The sequence below is a fragment of the Melanaphis sacchari genome, unplaced genomic scaffold (assembly GCF_002803265.2).
Source record: "Melanaphis sacchari strain LSU unplaced genomic scaffold, SCAv2.0 Contig40_pilon_pilon, whole genome shotgun sequence".
In the NCBI taxonomy this organism is placed as follows: domain Eukaryota; kingdom Metazoa; phylum Arthropoda; class Insecta; order Hemiptera; family Aphididae; genus Melanaphis; species Melanaphis sacchari.
The window spans coordinates 2,249,338-2,269,499 of NW_020271264.1; the positions used below are offsets into that span (position 1 = coordinate 2,249,338).

The window sequence follows — 20,162 nt, forward strand, 5'->3', positions numbered from 1 at the left end:
CTATAATGAAGCTTCTACATCTACACTAAAAATAAATCGAGAATTTATAATTAGAATGCAATCACTCGAATATTATGGAAGGATGCACGTACAGTGTCTTATATAGGGTGATTTATTAAGTATGATGTTCTCCCTCTTATTTTTTATACCATTTCAGAAGTGTCCTGTAGACTTAAAAGCGTTTTTTTTTTTCAAATGGAAACTATTCTTAATCTGTAAATTATTAAGCAGATGAATTGTTTTATATGTTAACGTATCTTAATCAAAAATCAAATCAATAGTTTCTGAGTTATTACAATTTATATTATTTAGTAAGGATAATAGTTCTAAGAAATAGTTTCTAAAAAAAATTTATGACGTTAGATAGTTTTAATTAAAACTATACAAATTTTTAATAAATAATATGTTGATAGATTATTATTATTATAAACAACTAAAATGTTTTAATCTTCATAGCCCTCAAACTTCCCAAACTCATTTTTATGGACCTATTATCCTGAGCAAAGAAAGTTAAATAACTCTTAAATTATTTTTTCTAATTTCAATTTAGATATATCAGCATCTATAAAAAGTCATCTTATAAATAATTTACAGTAAAAAAAGAGCGATTCTTATTTTATAAAAATAAGTTTATTTCTGCACCACAGTATACTTCTTTAAATAGTGTAAAAATCTAGGTTTTGAATATATAGATTTAAGTATACTTTAAATTTCAAAAATCAAAATTTAAATGAATTCATTGCCAAAGCACAAAATGGGCGTAATTATTATTGGTAAAATCATACTATATATTTGTATTACAATGTGTATATTCAGTCGTTCGATAACGTCACATGTAATAACATGTCACGCAACACCATACTCGCAATTACTTTGCAATGTTCTATTATTTAATTGTTATTTAAAGCTTTAAATCACAAGTTAATGGATTAAGTAGATGTATTTATTGGCATTAATCTGACTTTTTCATTAATGTTAATTTGTTTTAATGCTTCGTAATTATTATGATTCACTCGAACGCAAGATTCGCAAATAATGCATATTGTATTTTAGTTTAAAAAGTTCTTGTTTCATTATTGCTATCACAGTTTGTATAGTTTAATAATTAATACCATATTATATTTTATTGAAACTTGCAATTAGATCTATTTAAATTAAAGCTATATTATGACCAATGCTATAGCATTACAAACATATATGTTGTAATTTTATGAAATATGAAATATATAGATTATTTTAATATATAGTTATGCAATAGGTAATTAAATTTAGTTTTTATTTAATGCACATTATAACCTAGAAAAATTATCCAATTGAATTTTTTTAATCAATATTTAGAATTGGATAAACGCCGATGTTCTTCATTATGGACATACGGCAAAAAAAAAAAAAATGTTTTATTTTAAAAACATAGAAATTAATTAAAATAATGAATTTTGTTTGAATGCCTATATCGACGTCTTAATTAAAACATAAATTTTAATTGAAATTGATTTTGAAACTAAAACATAATGTTATTATGTTAAAGTTTAAATGTGTTTATTTAATATTATGATACCATCTGAAAATTTTCTCTTCCAAAATGAAAACATAATATAATATAGTAGTTGTCATTTGTTATATCATTGTGAAACCAATTATAGCGGTTGATTAGTTTCGTCAGAATTCGTAAATGTTTTAAAAGTAGACGTTTTTAATAATTGAATTATACAAATTGACTAGACCGGTTACTGTCATTAAATTTCGCGTTAGTGGTATAGTTCTAATGGCTTTTTAGATGGTTTAGAAGCTTAGGACTGAACATTGTGTCAAAACAATTAGAATAAACTACGGTAATAAAAAAGTTTACAATGAATTTCTATAGTAAGTTTGTTAGATGGAAACTTTATTAGGCACAATTATTTTTTCAGTCTATTAATGCCCATGTTTTAACTTTAAAGTCAAGGAAATATATTTCCTAGAACTAATAAACACAAATGTTTTAAATAAAATTCTACTAAGAATTTAAGCGATTTAATACAATTATTGTTGTTAACACCAAGTATAAAATAAGGTCAGGAAACAAAAGATCATTGCTATTTAATTTAAGTTTAAAATTAATTGACTATTCCTTAATATGTATGGAATTTAAATAATAAATATTTATAAAATATTTGTTATTTTATCATTATCATAAGGAAACCAAATATTATTCAAACACAAATTAATAATAGCTCAATTTTGAGGCGCATGTTAAGGTTGATCTATAAATAATAAGGAGCCACTTTTGATTATAATGTTCAAGCTTTTTATTTTATTTTGAAAAATTTGACCATAAAAAACTAATTAATCATATTGTACTATTTAATATTGTGTAGTTCCATTTTGTTAATTTTAAAATATAGTAGAGAGCAACATTTGAAGAAAATGAAGAAAAATAAAAATATTTCTAAAATATTTTATTATATATTTAACTACATAGATTTTGATAATTTAATGAACGCACATTTATTGAAATTCATGAATTTTAAGTTATAAAAATAACCCTAATGAATTTTATTCATTTGACATTCGCATATTAATTATTTAACCCAACACTGTAAAATAACATACCTATTGGAATTATACAATGTATTTATTTGTAAAACCATTAACACGGTTCATATTCAAGGACCGACCGTTCAAGCGCGGAAAATACTCGATTCTATGTCGTTAAATAGGTTTTTATTCCATGGATTTCTAGTGTAGTTGCTTTAATCTATATGTATGTTACTTTAAGAATAATGAAAATTATATTAACAAGAACATAACAATATAGGCGCAGAACGTTGTAGAATGATAAAAATAATATGTGCTTCCGATATCCAGTATTATGAAATCGTGCGACGGTTGGTCATGAGTTTTCGGTTGTAATAAAAGTTTTAAATTTTCAAGACTCGTCCCAGTTATATCTCTGTGCGTGTAGTAGCAGGTAGCAATGTTACGCGTGTGTGTATCTCCTGTACGTACGAATAATGCAAGCACTGAATTTTTCAACAACGAAAAACGCATTGTTATAATACACCGTTTGGCCATAAAAAATGTAAGTAGTTTTAATTAACTATTATAAGGTACACAACACGTACGTTTCCCAATGCTTATGAAAATAAAACAATGGTACACGCGATCCTAGAGAACAATGTACGTTCATTTATAAAAGTCCGTAACGTTTTGTTTCGACTGAACAACAAACGAAGCCGATCGACGGGCAGATATAAGGTGTACATAATTTACAAACGATACGGGTAAATGCACCCAGCTTTTCAGGTCGGGTACGGTTCAAACGGCGGCGTATCACGTTAACTGTAGTTACCATACTAGTGTATAGTAATCGGTATAGTGAGTATTATATTTTGTACCGACGTATCATATCAAATTGATCATACGTACTTTATCTTTCGTTTTCTTCTTAGACGATCGTTTTTTCGGTGATCTAATACTAGACTTAAAGTTTCCCTTCCGTGGCAACTTAACGATCCACGACGGTGGGACAATTATATTACTATGTTTACCTGAAAACACATAAACATAAGGGTTAAAAAAAGCTCGTAAAAAGGTATACCGAATTCGGTATAATAATCGCGTTGTAGGTATACAATAAATATAATATAATGTTTATGCAAAAAATCACCAAAGGTTGGCCATTTCCGTAGTTTGTTTTACAATCGTCGACATAACAATATAATAAAATATAATATTCAAACAAAATCGTTTTTCTTTGTGTATATTCGTGTTTTGCATATCTCAATGTCTGTGGTTTACGGTGTGTAAAGTGGGAGGAGAAAACAAGAAAAGTAATGATTATTAACCTGGGCTTGGATTTTATGGCACTTACTACTACTGATAGATGTGGGCTATAAATAATAGCATGGAAATCTTAAAATATGCATTAAAAATATTTGAAATTGTGTGACTATTTTTTTATTTAAGCTAAAGGCTTATAAATACTAATTAATATTTAAAAATTAATTAATTAATTTACAAAACTAAAATTAACTCTGAGAATTTATCATATAACTTTGATTCTACTAATTTTATCAAAATCATATAGTTTATGAAAAACAAAAACTAATGTAATTTAATGCTGGTAGTAAAAATAAAAAAAAATATAATACCAAAAACAGGAGAATCAAACTGATAATCTATAACGCTTATAATATGTTAATATGTAAACATAATAATATTAATAATATATGCAGTAGAAAATGTTAAAAGTATTTTAAGTTCCTAATGCACAACACATCTGTATAGGTTACCTTAATATTTCTATTTCTACTCTAAAGTATTAAATTAGAAAATGCTATTTAATTTGAACCTTGGTTCTAATCGTGGGTAATAATATGATATTAAAAACAATCAAAGCGTGAAATTCTGAGTAAACCATTTCAATCGTAACCAACGAACGGACATCACATCTTGCGTTTGGAAACAATTAAGTGGCGTTTAAAAGAACCGTTAAGTTTACTTATCTATGTTTACCAAGTTTCAGAGTGCTCTTTTCCTTTTATCCTTATTTATTTCTGACCTAATTCAGAAACACGTTAAAACCTTAAGTCACTTTATGTATATATAGTATATACTCTATACTCTAGTACTATTATTATACAGTTCAATCGTTAACGTTTTTTGAGGGGTTATCCGGTTTGTATATACTATGTTATAGTTCTGTAATAGTTTTTATTATTTTGTCTAGAGATATTTTCGTAGTAATTAACTAAAGGAAGAAATTTTTGCAAATGTGTTAAAATAGTGTCCTGTTTGCTCGGTGGATCAACTATAAAAACGAACAAACTCGTTTTATCCAACCTTGTCATATTTTTGAACTTACGAACCAAAGTTGAACTAACGATATCAGAAGTCTGAGAATATAATATACTCGTATAGTGTATACTGTACACTGTACACACATTTCATGCGTTAAATTTTTAGACTTACGTTGTTTTGCTCTGCTATAAATAATTATAAGTTATTTCGTAATCAATCGATGTTTTATACTTTTCATTGAAAGTTCTTGAATAACTTATTTTTAATGTTTTTGTTCAAATAATAATAATAGGTAACCCATAATATAGGTAGTTGGTTTTTCTGCCTGAAGGTAATTGTGTTTATGACGTTTATATTAACAATAACTACCTAACTTGCCAAATATAATATCAATTGAGGTTTTCACCAAAATTCAAACATACACACGCACACACACACCTCTATTGTGTGGTCCAAATCTAAAATATTCATGCGCAGACTAAAACGTAATAATTATACATAGAGGATTTGGCTATTGATTTAATAACAGTGATATGAATAACATGAAAATGTGTGATATTTTCGTTACATCGTTCATGCAATATATTAATCTTAATTGAGTTATCAAATTTACTTTAAATTGTTGAGTGCTTATTATTTTTTTTTAAGTGTCATATGTGTATGTATAATGTGAAGTGTGTCTTATTTATTCATGTTTGTAATAGTTTCATATTTATTTTTTAGAGTTGTGTCGTACAGTTTTTATTTTCATAACTGTTTATTTTTATAATATTTGGTTTACTTTAATGATTTATGGTTTTCAGTATTTTTTTTAATTGAAGTTGAATATATTTTTATAATTGTTTTTGGTCTGCGTACGTGTGTTGTGTTATGTTAAAGATTGGAGTATCCGTTGAGAAGACCACATTAGACGGCTTTTTTTATTTTTATTTAGTTTCCTTTATAAGTCATTATGTCATAGGTAACTAGGTTTTATGCTATGTAAATACAAAAATAAAATGTCTATATATATTTATTTTTTTGTCATGAAGCTTGAATATTATTTTTTATGTAATGCATTTTGATATATCGGTAAGGGTTTGTTATGATTTTGGTGCTTGTTAAATAAAATCTTAAATATCTATTATGTTTTAAACAATTTTCAACGTATTACGTTGATCGCAATAATATGATTGATTTTAAAAGTGTTATTTAATTAATTTAAGTTATTCAATTTATTGGTTATAAATTTATGTTGCAAACGAACGCACGAGTATTGAGAGCGTAATATTATATTTTTGGGGGAAAAGAATATGATCGATACGGTATTTGCGTGTACGAATATACGTGTATTATATAACGTAAATAATTTTTGTTCACTTTACTCATTTTCGATGTAAATATCGGTACATAATATGCCCCAGTAATTGCTTGTTTCTGATATTTCTGTATATATAGTTATTGTTTAGACATTGTCCATAGTAAAATTACATAATATTATTTAAAAATTTAAAGTTGTTGTGGCCACTGTTCATTTTATAGATACCAAGTAATCTTTATTAGCTGACTAATTAGTGATGTTGTCTACAAAGGAAAAAAATGAGCGATGACTTTCGCATAGTTTGTAATTCTTTATTTTTGCGCTCTACATAGGGAATATAATATAGTATAACCTATATTACTTCTTTCTGTTTATTATCACCACGCATTATGAATGACAATATTATAATATTATAAATATGGTTCATAAAACTTTTATGATTTATTCATTATTTCCATCCCAAAGCCGATCGATTCTTGGAGCCTTAGATTTAATAAATCGTGTATAATTATGGGAGTATTATAATTAACTTATTTTGAAAATAAATACTTATAATAACCACTAAATTATACGAGTATAATAATTTACTTATAAGACTGTTTGAATAATATAAATACTAATAATGTAATGATAGTTCATACTTAAATGAAATACAAAAGAATTCATGATATATATAAAAAAAGAAAACGATCAGAGGCCTGGTTAATTCTAAGGAATGAGTGGATTAATCAAGTTATTTAAACTGCCATTTTCATTTTCAATTTTTTTTTTTTTTTTTTGGTTTTTTGTGAATATATATGATAATAATGTTACGTGAGTTTTAAATTGACAAAGATGGTAAGATTAAATTATGACGGAATAACTTTGATAAAGAATAACGCTCAACTAAAATGTTAGTTCTGTATTTTGATGAAATCAAAAGATTCTTCTTGTTGGCGAAACTTTCAAATAAATGTTTTTCCGTTACTGTTCGGAGATAAGTTTAAATAATATCAATGATATCTCGGTAAATATTATTCGTGATAGTAAAAATATATTAAAATGTAATAATAATAATTTCATGGAATTTATCTTACGTTAAATTTCAATTTAAGAATGTTAGGTTAGGATTTAATAATATTGATATTGTTTAGTTATTGTTAACAAGATAATCATAAAACATGAATAATTTTGTAGTAAGCGGAACAATCAACTGACGTTATTGTAAGAATAACCACCACAACTATTAGTGTAAATATTTTTTGCCGTAAATTTCTTATAATTATTTTTTAATTTCAACAAGCCCTCCAATGTACCCTGCACTAAATTCTTTTTTTTTTAAATATGTAATAGTATTTTATTTAAATTTGTCTTTTTTTTTTTCAAAAATAAACTATTATTCATTTCTATTCATTAAGTTAGACATAAACCAATATGAATTTATTTTTTATTTTTTCATACATCGGAAATTGCTTAAAAGTTATTTATATCACATGATATCATTTCCTCGTTGGTTTTTCGTTCTTTTTTTGTTCAGTAAAACTCAGTAATGGATTATTATTAAAAAAAAAAAAAATCATATCACATACTTCCGCTCTGATTATTTTTGAATACAATTTTAAAACATTAATTTTAAAGTCTAAAAAGCAGAAGAAAAGTACATAATTTTTATGCTCTCAACTCAAATTAGTATAAAAATGTAAACACGTTATTTTATCATTATATTTATTTAATATGAAAAACGACCGAGATACAACTAACTTTTTATTACTTAATTCTTGTGTTCAAAATAAATTTCCGCTTTTGTTATAAAGAAGATGTTAAGTCCCAGAACCAATTTAATTTAAACATTTTTAGACGATATTTATTAATTAATTAGTTAATTATTAATTATTTATTTATTAATTAATTAGTTTATATATTCTCAGCGTTTGAACTTTTTATTTAATTTACGAATTTGAATTAATTGTGGTATTTTATTTAAATTCAAACTGTAATATTATATTAAGTAAATAAATTTAATTTTATTATCATGACAATTCGAGACAATTAATTCAAAAGAATAAAAAATGAAATTTTAAAAATATAACATAAAATTTGCTAGTTATCGTTTTATACACTGCTGCGTTGGTATTGTAGTGTGAATATGCTTACACAATCAAAATTCTCTTAGAGAGTGTATTACTTCTGATGACAAACGGCTTCAGCGGCGTTGATAAATGAGAACGACTACAGAACAAGTTTGTGTCGCCACATCTAATCGAATAAACTCTAGATAACGCGAATATAATAGTGTAATAATAATAATAATTTACAATAATGGCATATCGTGTAGACACTTTAGTACTTTAGTACTGTGGCTGCTTCATCATTGGGAAATTTAGGACTATTATCAATATTATTGATATTAGTATTGGCAGTGGTGTTTTTTTGGTAACTTTAAAGTATTTAAATCAAAATTTTAACTAGTTTAACCGTAGTTCTAAGTTATTAACTAGTACGTTCTAAGGATAATTTATAGATCCATGATTATAATTTGGAAGATACTTATTTTTTTTTAATTTACTTAAAAATTACAAGATAATTTTTTTTTTTTTGGTATTTTTTATTGGTACTTAAACGGGTGTTATAGTATTTTACTTTTATTAACGGAAAATTATAATTTTAATTTCGTATTCTGAAACAAAATATTTTCTGAGAAATTTAATGTATAAGAATTTAAAATATATTCAAATGAATAGTTGATTATTATAAATTATTAATTCATAAGTATTTAAAGATTTGATGGGTTAAATAGTGGACCAATATTTTGTGAAGTACTCTAGTGTTACTTCATTACACTCATCAAACTTAAAATATGTACTCATAACTAATTAACTACTCATTCGGTATTTTTATTGATAACTATTAATAACTACTTATCGAAAAATTTTAAAATGGACCTTTCAATAATGATTATGTAGTATGGAACATACATTTAATAGTTTAATTTATTATAGAAAAACATTAGTAATATAGTTCATAAAATATGTCTAATAAAAATAATATTATATCTGTGAAACGAATAAAATAAAAAAAAAATTGAAAAATATTTCGTCATTATCTAGGAATTAAGCCATAGATAATTATCTGTTGATTTAAGAATTGATTAATTTAGCATTGGATTAAAATTTCATTTTTAAGTTCTATTTTTTAGATGAAAAATTTATTATTTTTAATCTATCTGTAGGTATTTTCTACTGTAGTAGACATCGGATGCTTTAGTGTTTGAAGAGCTAATTAAGCTAACACAATATATGCTCGTTTAAAAACATAAGTTTTTATCGCTAACTAAATTTCCGTAAGTGGTATAAGCAATTTCAAGTTTTAAAAAATATAATATTTAAATTGATTACAAATTCCAAAAATAAGATTTTTAATAACTGTATTAAAAAAAAAAAATTGAGGGTATCATACTTATAAATTACTTACCTAGTCTTATAGACACGTTAAGAATTTAACTAGTAAATACAATGTTTTTTTTCTTAATCTGATCAATCGTAATAGTAAATAGAAATAGAAAAAAAAATTAGGATTTTAAACAACAAAGAAAAGTCGAGGAAAAATGTATTGTATTTTAAATTTATTTCGCTTTTGTATAGTTCGTATATTTTCACATACAAATTCATGGTGTAAAATATACATTTTAATTTCAACCTATATTGGTTTTGAATATATACAAGTGATTTTTTTCAGTGTATGAAAAAAAAAAAAACTAACGGACAAAAATAAAATATCTAATTAAATATGTTACACACATAAATATATATATATATATATATATATATATATATATATATATATATAATATATATATAACTGAAATACTTTATAATAATTATATATAAAATCTGTCTGTTAATTCACTATCGTCCTTCGCATAATACTAAATGAATCAATAATTCTGTTTTTAAAATATTTGACCTGATAATATACCACGTACTATGCGAGTATGTATTATAAGTAAATAATATCTTTAAAATATGTTAATGTAATAATAAACGAAGAATTTTCAACGAAATTTTTACTGTATGTATTTTAAGCTAAAATTTAGCGAGCACGTAATTATAAGTCTAAAGATGAATAAATAATTGTTGGTTTATTAATCGCAAATCGTTCAGTATTTATTTTTGATGTGATTAATATTTCGACAAGTCTTCATAAAACCGAGTGTTTGAAAATAATATGTATTTTTCTACAATTCCAATTTACTAATATTTCGAAATAACCAATTTTTTCAATTTCTAAACGATTACTAAAATTAAATTTCTTATCATCTTTGACGAGTACACAACGTTTTAATTTGAAGATTATAAAAATAATAAACATTATTAGGTTTCGAGAAAAATAATTTTTGTTTTCAAGAGCATCCAATTGTCTATTACTACGCCGTTTTGTAAAGCGCTGCTGTGTAAAGGATGCTAGTGTGTTTAACTTTCATTAGGTAACTCAAAAGTTGTATTCCTACGCCGTAGAGACACCATCCTTATATATTGTGTTTTTGCGCTTGCGATTTATTTTTTCACTTATGTTTGTTTTAATATTATATCTTTAGCGTTTGTAATTGCACCTTAAATGTAATAATTTGTGTATATTTAAGCTGACTGGGTACGAAATTGTATCATCTAATTGGATATTGTTGACTGTCTCTCACGGTCGCTTGATTAGATGACAGTTAATTTTATACACGTTTATCATGGTGTGTCACGAAAACAATCAATAAGTATTATCACGTAAAAATTATTGTTCATTGTTAATAAGTTATCAATGCTTAAATTATATGAAAATATGAAATTGTGAAGTAAATTGAAAATTACTGTACAACGCCGAAGGTAAATTATAAAGTAACGATTTAATTAAATAATATTAGATCCTTTTTAAAGTACTAATATTTGAAAAAATTTTATTGAAATAGTTAGAAGAGTTATTCAGATTTACGATGTAAACGTTATTTACAGATAATGTCGATAAAATAACATGAACACATATTTTTGTAATTTAGTTTTTTTTTTAGTAGGTACATGACTACTATATGTATTAAAAAAGAGGACGTTTTATATTATCATCGTTTTAGTTTATTGTAGAATAAATAACGTATCTATTTATTTGAATCGATTTCATTTAGTATCGAAAATATAAAAATGATTTATTAGGTACTAGGCATTATACTTAATATTAATATAAATTACATTTTTCTTGCCATCTTCCGCATAGAATTGAAATGGCATTGAACAAATCTCATAACAGACGTAATTTAAGGTATATTACGATACTCATGAATACTTAATAAAGTGATGATATATAAATAATAAATTTAACTTTTTAAATATTTACATGATTATCATCTAGTCTTGGAGATTAAGTTAGTTTTATTATTTCCTTGGAGTTTAAATAATATATAAAAATAAATTTCAAATCACATCTGTAGAGTAAGTTTACGTTTCTTTCGTTGTAAGCACCTTGCAAGAATTATTATGTTTCGAAAAAGTAATCGACGTGAAAGACATTCTGGGATCGTCAATTTGCTATATAATATAATTTGTAATGCTCACCTAAGGAACAGGGTTCGTTCATTTTCGTATCATTGAAACATGCGGTTTTATTGTGAACACTGAGCTTGCACCAAGAGCATGTAAGAGCTATGATTTCTTTGGAACTGAACGATAACACCGACTGGAACGCCTGCCGACAATACAAAAATTCTCGGATTAGACTCATGAAAATCGTTACGATTTATTATGGAATCCGTAAAACAACAGAACAACAATGACGATCATATTAATAATATGATATACGCACCTTTCCGCAATGCGAGCATTTGTCCTTTTGAGTCCTCCTGTGCATCCAATGGTGTTTGACCGTTTTATGTTCTCTGTATTGTCGGACGCCGTCATCCTTGAAGCTCGACTTGCACTTAGCTGCTTCCGGTAGATTACCCAGACATTCCGAGTGCACGATTATCCGACAACCCGAACATTTCAGACGGACTCCATGTTTCTACAAGGGAAAAGCCGAAAACCATCACATTATTAACATTTTATAACTGTTTAATCTTTATAATCCAATATATTCTTATTTCATATAGTAAATTGATGTATACTAATTGTGACATTATGAAAAAATTTGTCACACCTCGGCTGGTATGAGAAAAATATGGTCTGTGTTTAAGGTAGTTGAAACGTAACATTAATCAGTCGCCATAGTCAATTCTTTGAAATGATAATGCCTACTACATAACTGCAGTTGAAGTGGTTTGCATCTGAGCAAGTTTGCAATAGCATTGCGTTTGAGAAATAAAGCATATTGTGTTAGGATGGATTTTAAAATATTGTGATGTCCTCGAGCGATCTTTTTTATAAAATTACATTGAAAATTGCGTTTGGGCAATATTTTTTCAATGCATTCTCCCTCTTATTTTAACAAATTATATTGGGACTTTCTGTAAATTATACGATTATGGTTATAAATGAATTATTTTTTTTAAATTTTTTTCTATACCTATAATACAACGAATGGAGTTTAAAAACCGTATTATTTAAATTATCAATTCACATTTTTATTGTTCATCGAAAACGAAATTTTCATTTTTAAATTATTAGATTAACTATTGACAACAATTTTATTATCGTCCTTAACCCTCTAAAATTCGGCCTACTGGCCAACTTCCACTAGTAAACGGCCAGACATCTTAGAAATTTTTGTGACAAAAACCCCTACCAACTTTAATTATATAAACTGCACCAAGTTTCATGAAATATAAAATCAAAAAATAAGCTTTTGCACTAAATTAATATAATTAAACGATATCGAAAACGCCGTCCAAAATTTAACCGAATTAATCCAAACACCCGTTTGGAACTCGACTACACCTCAAAATATATACGCATATTCACTCTCAATACCCACACAAGTTCGCAACTAATAACACAAAAATGCCGCGTTAGAGCATATTAGCAATGATCTAGACTTCCATCTGACAAAAAAGCCCTCAACAATCTTTCGTCATATCTCAAGCGCATACTAAATAAACTTAGAAATCATTATTTCTATAATTGAACCACTATACACTCATAGCGAAAAATGGTTCGCTCTAAAGAGCTACCCGTAGCTGCCTTAGACAGAAAAATACCCAATCACCCCTAAAAAATAACATAAGTAATTGGTGTAAAATGGATCAAGAGCAAGCAGACACTTTCTACTCACATCTAGAAAATATTTTTTAACCCCACAATGACACTGATAATAATATTTTTGCCAAATACATTGAAAACTCTTTTTTCTCTGTTCTACAAATTTATCTTGCTCCCAAACCGTTCTCTTCAGGTGAAATCCAACACTGGATAAAATCTTTTCCTCTAAAAAAATCACCCGGATTGGATCTTATCACTGCTGAAGTCGCCCGACAACTTCCAAAGAAAGTAATTATTCCCCTAACCCATATCATTAATTAATTCCATGCTTAGACTATCATACTTTCCTCTTCAATATAAAATGGCAGTAATCCTTTTATTTCCGAAATCTGGCAAACCCCTAGACTTTCCATCCTCAAATCACCAACAAGCTTTCTCCCTTTTTTTGGTAAACTTTGCGAAAAATTAACTATTAAACGCTTATTGAAATTCATTAATGATAAATAAGTAATCTTTCTTTCCCAATTCGGCATTTGTAATAAGCACTCTACTATTCACCAAATTCATCGTCTAACTGACGCTATTGTTTATTCTTTTGAAAATAACTACTACTGTTCTGCAGTTCTTCTTAATGTCGCTCAAGCCTTCGACAGAGTCCGGCACACCGGACTCGTATTTAAATAAAAAAAACTTCTTCTACTACCATACTTCTTATTATTCAAATCCTAGCTTGAAAATCACCATTTTGTAACTAAAGTTGGCAATGAATTTTCAAATCTAGGGCCATTCGAGCGGTTGTACCTCAAGGCGCTATATCGTTCCCCATTATATACAACATATACGTGATCGATCAACCAACTTCTTCACACACCTTAGTGGCTGCATTTTCCAATGACAATGTAATTTTTACCTCAAATGTTAACTCACTTATTGTCAGCTAACAATTGTACTTAGATATGATGTAACAAATCATACGTTGAACTCAGATCTTGATGTACCGACCGTCATCAAAGTGACCTCAGCAACCTCATCCTACTATAAGTGCTTCCGCCGCTGCTATCTAGCAAACCATCCCAATCCATTGATTTCTAAACTTAACTCAGCTAACATCCTTGAAAATTCATCAAGAAGGCTCAAAAAGCGACTTGGATTTTTAAATTAAATCAGTAAAATTTATATAACTAAGTGTTATATAATATATAACACTTAGTTATAAATAAATAGTTATGTAAATTGTACGTGTATATATATTATATATACACGTACAATTTACATAATATATAATATAGACCAATCACTTCATTGTTCGTATCTGAGTATTACCGCTAGGTAACTTCTCTCCTCACGTCTCCAAGTCCTTATAGTTGTATATTATATTATATTATATTATTAGTACTATTTTTCGATTTTCGCACATATGCTCATAATAAATACCTTTACAAATTGTATATAATCAAATAAATGTTAAAAAAAAAGATTCACTATAAACGTAATGTTTAATCAAAACTCATTGTTTATTTGACATTGTTTTATAAACGTTGTCAGTTTTAAGAACCATATTTTTTAATAAACGGTATTATTTATTACCAAATTATTAACAACGCTGATGTAACGACTTTACGTTTTCAATAGCCATTCATAAATTATATTTATTAGTTCACTGTTTAAAATTTGTAAAACTATAAAATTTAATAAATCTGTAGATATTAATCAATACTTCCGGTCACGAAATATAATGTCTTCTCGACCAAGGCCGAATTCAGACCTTTAGTGTGCCGGTACAAGTGTCTTCCGGCTTTTAATATATAAATATAAATAGTAATTTATTTATGATAAACACACATAATAATTATTATGTAGGAACTGTTAAATTGTACGCACTTTTAAAATTTGTATTCATGGACAGGCGACCTCACTGCCCCTCCCCCCTTAATCCATCATTGCCTTCATCCAACATATTATAATTTTCTTATAATGTGTATATATATATAAAAAAAAAAAAGATGAAATAATGATTATCACTAATTTAAGTAATTTCCATCATGACAATCAACCGGCTATTGTCTTCAATATTATTATTAATAATTTTGTACGATCGTATGCACTTGACGATGATAAGTCATGAACTCGGGCGGAAATTCTCGTCACAGAATCCGCAATAGGTTTTCGTCCGTTGGGGAACGACGAGGATCGACTTGCGTGGCGGCGTAGAATCTCTCGCGCGACTCAAACCCACGGTGGAGGTGGTATGAGTTCGCAGAGCCGTATACGAGGTACGGAATTAATCAATATTGATGGCCGTTAAACCGCACACCCCACGCCATCGGACCACAGCGGCTAAATGCATTTATAGTCGATGCACACAAACCCACACACATGGTATTATAATACTATGTCACGTATACACACACCGGTGTAGGTAAGTTTTAATGAATTTAGCTGGTTACACACATCAGACGGGTGTAATATATAGTGTAAGGCGCCGCCCTGGCGATCGTTAAATTATGTCTACGCATGCTAATACGACGACTGTATAACATTATAAAAATGTAATTTACGTATATCATATATAAAGTACGTTGGCTATGGTAAAAATGTATGTGCCATGGGGTACGCCTCATCTCTTGCATACAGGTATCACGCACTGCCAAGAAAATACCGACGCCGCGGCCTTAATAATAATAATAATAATGGTTGTTACGCGCTTTGAATAGCATCTCATCCCCCTTTCGTTCGTTAAACTTGTCGCATAATTAAATGTTTGTACAGCGACGATACGTAGGTCGTTGCACAACCGCCACGGGGTTGTAGTCCTCCACCCCTTATTACGCCACATAATATCACGAGCATTACATTGCTGTGCATTGTTATTATCACTATCTAATGTTATAATAATTATAATATGATAGCAGAAATAGTGATATAAGGAATTGTATACTTATTAATTAGAAGAAAATCGCGATTTTATGTTATTGCTATATTATCGATTAAAAATTTGAATAGTAAACGAGGAATTTTACAACAAATCAAAAACAAATAATATTTAAACAACGGAATTTTAGATGACTAATTATAATGGATTTACCAATAAGTCTTTTTATGAATATTATTTTTTTATGAATTGCCTGGATACAATACAAAAATATTTTAAATAATAAACAATATTATGGTATTTTGATTTAAAAAAAAATGTAGATAATTATAGCAATGGACTGATCGATAATTTTTTTTTGTTTTAATTTATATGGTAACACTCGAGTTGGAATAACGATTAGGAATTATGGACAATGACTAATTGATAAATAGTTTAGAACATTGCGTCTAAATTATTCAATCGATTTAAATGATCATAAATTCCTAGAATAAAATAGTAAAAATTAATATTAACTAGTTGATATTTAACAAAACTATATGCATTTTTATTAATACCGCTAATAATATATTATTATGTTCATAAATATAATAGTCGAAAGTATGCCAACGCGGATAATTTCTCAGTTACGTTTTTTTTTTTAATGACATTTTTTTCAAGTAAATCCATTGAATTTTCTTTTTGATAAATCGTATTATTTTAAACATTTGTAGTGTCTTATTATAAAAACCACTTGAAAAATTTTATTCTCTCAGAAGAAAAAATATATTTGATATTAATGTGTATAGAAATGATTTTATTATTTTATTTTGATGGTAATATAGAAACAAAAATGTATAGTAATAATATATTATCAGTTAAATATAGTATTATTATTATTATCAATTAATAATTTAAAATATGAAAAATTATATTTATATTTAATATATGTCAAACAATTAAAAAAAAAAAAAAAAAACTATTTTTTGACTTGTAGTTTATTTTTATACATGTGTATTGTGGTTTTTCTTATTTTTATTTTAGTTGATTTATTATCTTATCTACCTGAAAACATAGCACAATTTATTTAAAAAGTATACTAGATTTATTATTTTTATTTTTAATGAAAAATTATTGTCAAATTCAGTTTTTATTTTAATATTAATCCGTTATTTAAAAGTATTTATTACATAATACATAAGATCGCTGTCATACAATATATATTTGATTTCATAACTAATCAATGTGAACTTATAATATTATAAAAATTAAAAATCATAAATTTAGCTTTTAAATAAATATTTTGAATTTAAATTAATAAGTATTTCAAGTTCATCTCTGAGAATTTAAAGTATAAATAAAAATACATTTAGAGTAACGTTTGATGGAACAAGATTCTTAGATATTCAAAAGTATAACTGTTAACTGTTTTGTATATATAAAAAAAAAAAAAAATAATAATATATTTTCCGTGAATTTAATGTTGTGAACTTTGTCTATATAATTATAACGTGAAGGAACTACATTATTACGTACATAGATACAAGGGATTACAGGCACAGCACATCTACAAATACCACTTTATTGCGATCGAATTTGAAATATTATTATAACTTATATAGTGCAATCTCATCCATATAAACGGATGATTTAAAAAAATCGTCCGAAATAGTTACTGACCGCACCGATGGTTGGGTATTTTACCGCGACAAAATAATAATAAAGATTTACAAAGCTTTTTTGATACGTTCAACTATTTTTTCATTACATGTGTATCACAGATATTCTTCATTTATTATATCATGCACACGTACTATATATCTAACCAGGATTCCGGACTTTATGGATTTAAATTTTATAATATGAGTATATTTCAGAGGTATTTTCTATAAAAGCATCAAATCTTTCATTAAATAATAAATAATTGTTTTGAAAGTATCATACATAATAAATGTAATAATAAATATTATTAAAATTGATATAATATTACAGCTAATATCATATAATATCTAACGTTTACACTGGATAGACGCGAAAGTTTAAACTGTACTCACGAGTCTATCATATATGCATTTTAAAACAAGAACATGTTATGTTATATGCTAAATTAATTGCTTACTCGACTGACATCACTGCAAATGCCATTTCTGCATTTAAATTTACTAATTGGACATGCGAACGAAACGTTTATTTGAAATTGGAAAATATTTTAAGAAAAAATGTTGGTTTTAAATTACCGTAGAAAATTAAAAAAAAATTGACCGACAATTATCCGGAGTTGAAAATTTACTAGAACACCTAAATATTAATAGATTAAATTCAAGAAAAAAGACCAGTAACACGAGGGCTATAAAATAATATTAATATTTATTTAAAAAAAAAATATGTATAAATATTTATTTATTTCTAATATATACATGATTACAATACATATATGATATAATTCGTATGATATTAAATCATGTGTTCTATTATTGGGAAAAACCAATCGACCAATCAAAATCGGAGAGTGGAAATTATGGCACAAATCAGGTGTGAAGAAGATGCGACTGAACGCCTATAATTTGTTTTATTTGATTATATCCATCTGTTCTGTGATTGGTAAGTATTACTATTGCCAATAGGTTCTACATATTCAGTAGATGTTTGGAAGTACATAAACATAATATAGTCGTATATAATTTAACGAGTTTGTGGGGTCCGTCACAGGTATTACCTGCAACATAAATGGACGATATTTCCGTTCGTTTTTTTAAATCTAAAAACTTTTGATTCGTTTCACTCGCACAAGACGCATTATCGTGAATTTGTAAGACGGCCAGCCATTTGCATATTAAATCAAGTTTCATTTTGTGACGGTAAACGGGACGTTAAAGACACTTATAGTATGTTTATGTACCTAAATAATATTGTTTTGAAGACCGTATAATAATATTATGACGTTGGCAAGATCGGATAGATATACATCAATAGATAATTTTCCGATTGTAACGAGCACAAAAATTACCGAAAAATAAAAAAAACCACCAATGTTTTTATTTATTTGATTGAAAGTCTTGTTATTACAATTGGATACCTGCATGCGGTCCTACATCAGAAAATAGTTTGATTTACTGCTGATTTCGGATATAAGAATTAAACCATTATTAACATTGCCAGATCTATAATGAACTAGTCATTCTACTCACGATTTTTATTCGGTCGGAGACATGTTTATACATTTTGAAATAAAATGATAAACGCGACATCTGCAGACATGTCAGTCAGACGCAAATACAACTTTTTCAATATAACAGTCACATACGCATACTATATATATATATACCATATACTTTCAATACATTACAAGAAACAAAAATAACACATACTAAGTCTTATTAGATGGAAGATGAGTCCATCGTATAGTACATGTCACATTGTATAAGTAAATGACACGGTAGGTGTCCAAATACGTTTTATGATTCGTTGATATGTGGTCAACTTTTTAAATTTACGTGAATGACGGGGAGGAAGAAAGAATTACTAAATAAAAATGTTTTTCGAATAATAATAATAAATCAATTACTTACTGTGATTATTTTCTATAAATATTTATTTGACAAAATTATAAGTCACAGAGGTGATAAAAATACCTTCAATGCATAATATATTTACTGGATGCCGTAAAAATAAAATATGAAAAGTATATTTTTCATATAGTCAGGATTTTAAATCGACTTTTAATATCGAAAAAATTGTTAAAAATCTTTTAAAAAGACAAATCTTATATCAAAGTTCATAGTAAAAAAAAATAAATAAATACTCCAAATGTAAATTGAAAAAAAAATATATTAAAAACCACAATTTAAATCAAAATAAAAATGTTTTAATACATTTTATATATAAACTGATAAGAAATAAACATAAATTATAGTTAGATTAAATTTAAAACTTGACAATAGACATCATATCTATAATGTTATTCATTGGTAGGTAGGTAATAAGTAATACCTATTATTTAATTTTTTTTAGGCCCATTTTATAACGACACATAATGACGGGTATGAAACGTGAAAACGACGACATGCATATATTTGTATAA

The 20,162-nt window shown here is 26.8% G+C and overlaps 1 protein-coding gene across 1 annotated transcript in view; it reads right to left on the bottom strand.

The window, feature by feature from the left end:
* LOC112597416 (eye-specific diacylglycerol kinase-like) overlaps positions 1–20,162 on the bottom strand; it is a 222,069-nt gene that overhangs the window by 35,935 nt on the left and 165,972 nt on the right. The window contains 3 exon segments of the mRNA XM_025343462.1: positions 3,409–3,530; positions 11,653–11,782; positions 11,900–12,097. Coding sequence (XP_025199247.1) covers positions 3,409–3,530; positions 11,653–11,782; positions 11,900–12,097 — 450 coding nt within the window.